At 72.0% G+C, this 576-nt stretch overlaps 1 protein-coding gene across 1 annotated transcript in view; it reads right to left on the bottom strand.

Annotated features, from left to right (window-relative positions):
• The window catches only part of CHST2 (carbohydrate (N-acetylglucosamine-6-O) sulfotransferase 2), a 5,448-nt gene that overhangs the window by 4,127 nt on the left and 745 nt on the right, over positions 1–576 (bottom strand). The window contains exons 3-4 of the mRNA XM_010858294.1: positions 232–547; positions 5–126 (exon numbers count right to left, since the gene is read on the bottom strand). Of these exons, the coding sequence (XP_010856596.1) occupies positions 5–126; positions 232–547 (438 nt within the window). The remainder of the gene's footprint in view (positions 1–4; positions 127–231; positions 548–576) is intronic.

Genomic DNA, 576 nt, shown 5'->3' on the forward strand with positions numbered 1-576 from the left:
GGACTCAGCGGCCCCGCTTCGGGCGCTGGGACTTGGGCCGCGGCTCCGAGGCGGGCGCGGCAGCAGCGGCGGCTGGTCCCCGGCGCCCAAGACTGGCTCTCCCATGGCAGCGGCTCCGAGAAGGACCTGCGAGGGGAAGCGGAGTAAGCCGGTGCGCCCCAATTCTCCCGCCAGCCGCCTCCTCCCGCTAAGTAACGCCCACCCTCCGGTCTGCCTGGCTCCCCAGCTCACCTGGAGCCGCGGGCGCGCCCCGGGGCGGCCCAGGAGCACGGCCCGGCGTTCAGTCCTGCTGTCACTCGTTCCTCGATTTCTCGAGAGCTGTTTTCCGCCTGGGATCCCCGCGCCTCCGAGGGGGCCGCGCGAATTGGCAGCCCAAGCCTTGGGCAGACTTTCTGGGCAGCGGACGCCCTGCGGCTGGGGAAGGGAAACTTTCACAGGGCCCGGAGCCCTGCTCTGTGCTCTGCCGAGTTCAGTGCGCCCGGCTCCAGCGCCGTCTCCGCCGCCCTCTCGGGACTGTAGCTTCCTTCCTCGCTCTGGGGGGGTGAAGCTGGCCGAGGGAGATGGGGGGGGGGGGGC

Source organism: Bison bison, unplaced genomic scaffold (genome assembly GCF_000754665.1).
Source record: "Bison bison bison isolate TAMUID 2011002044 unplaced genomic scaffold, Bison_UMD1.0 scf7180017864384, whole genome shotgun sequence".
Taxonomy (NCBI): Eukaryota; Metazoa; Chordata; class Mammalia; order Artiodactyla; family Bovidae; genus Bison; species Bison bison.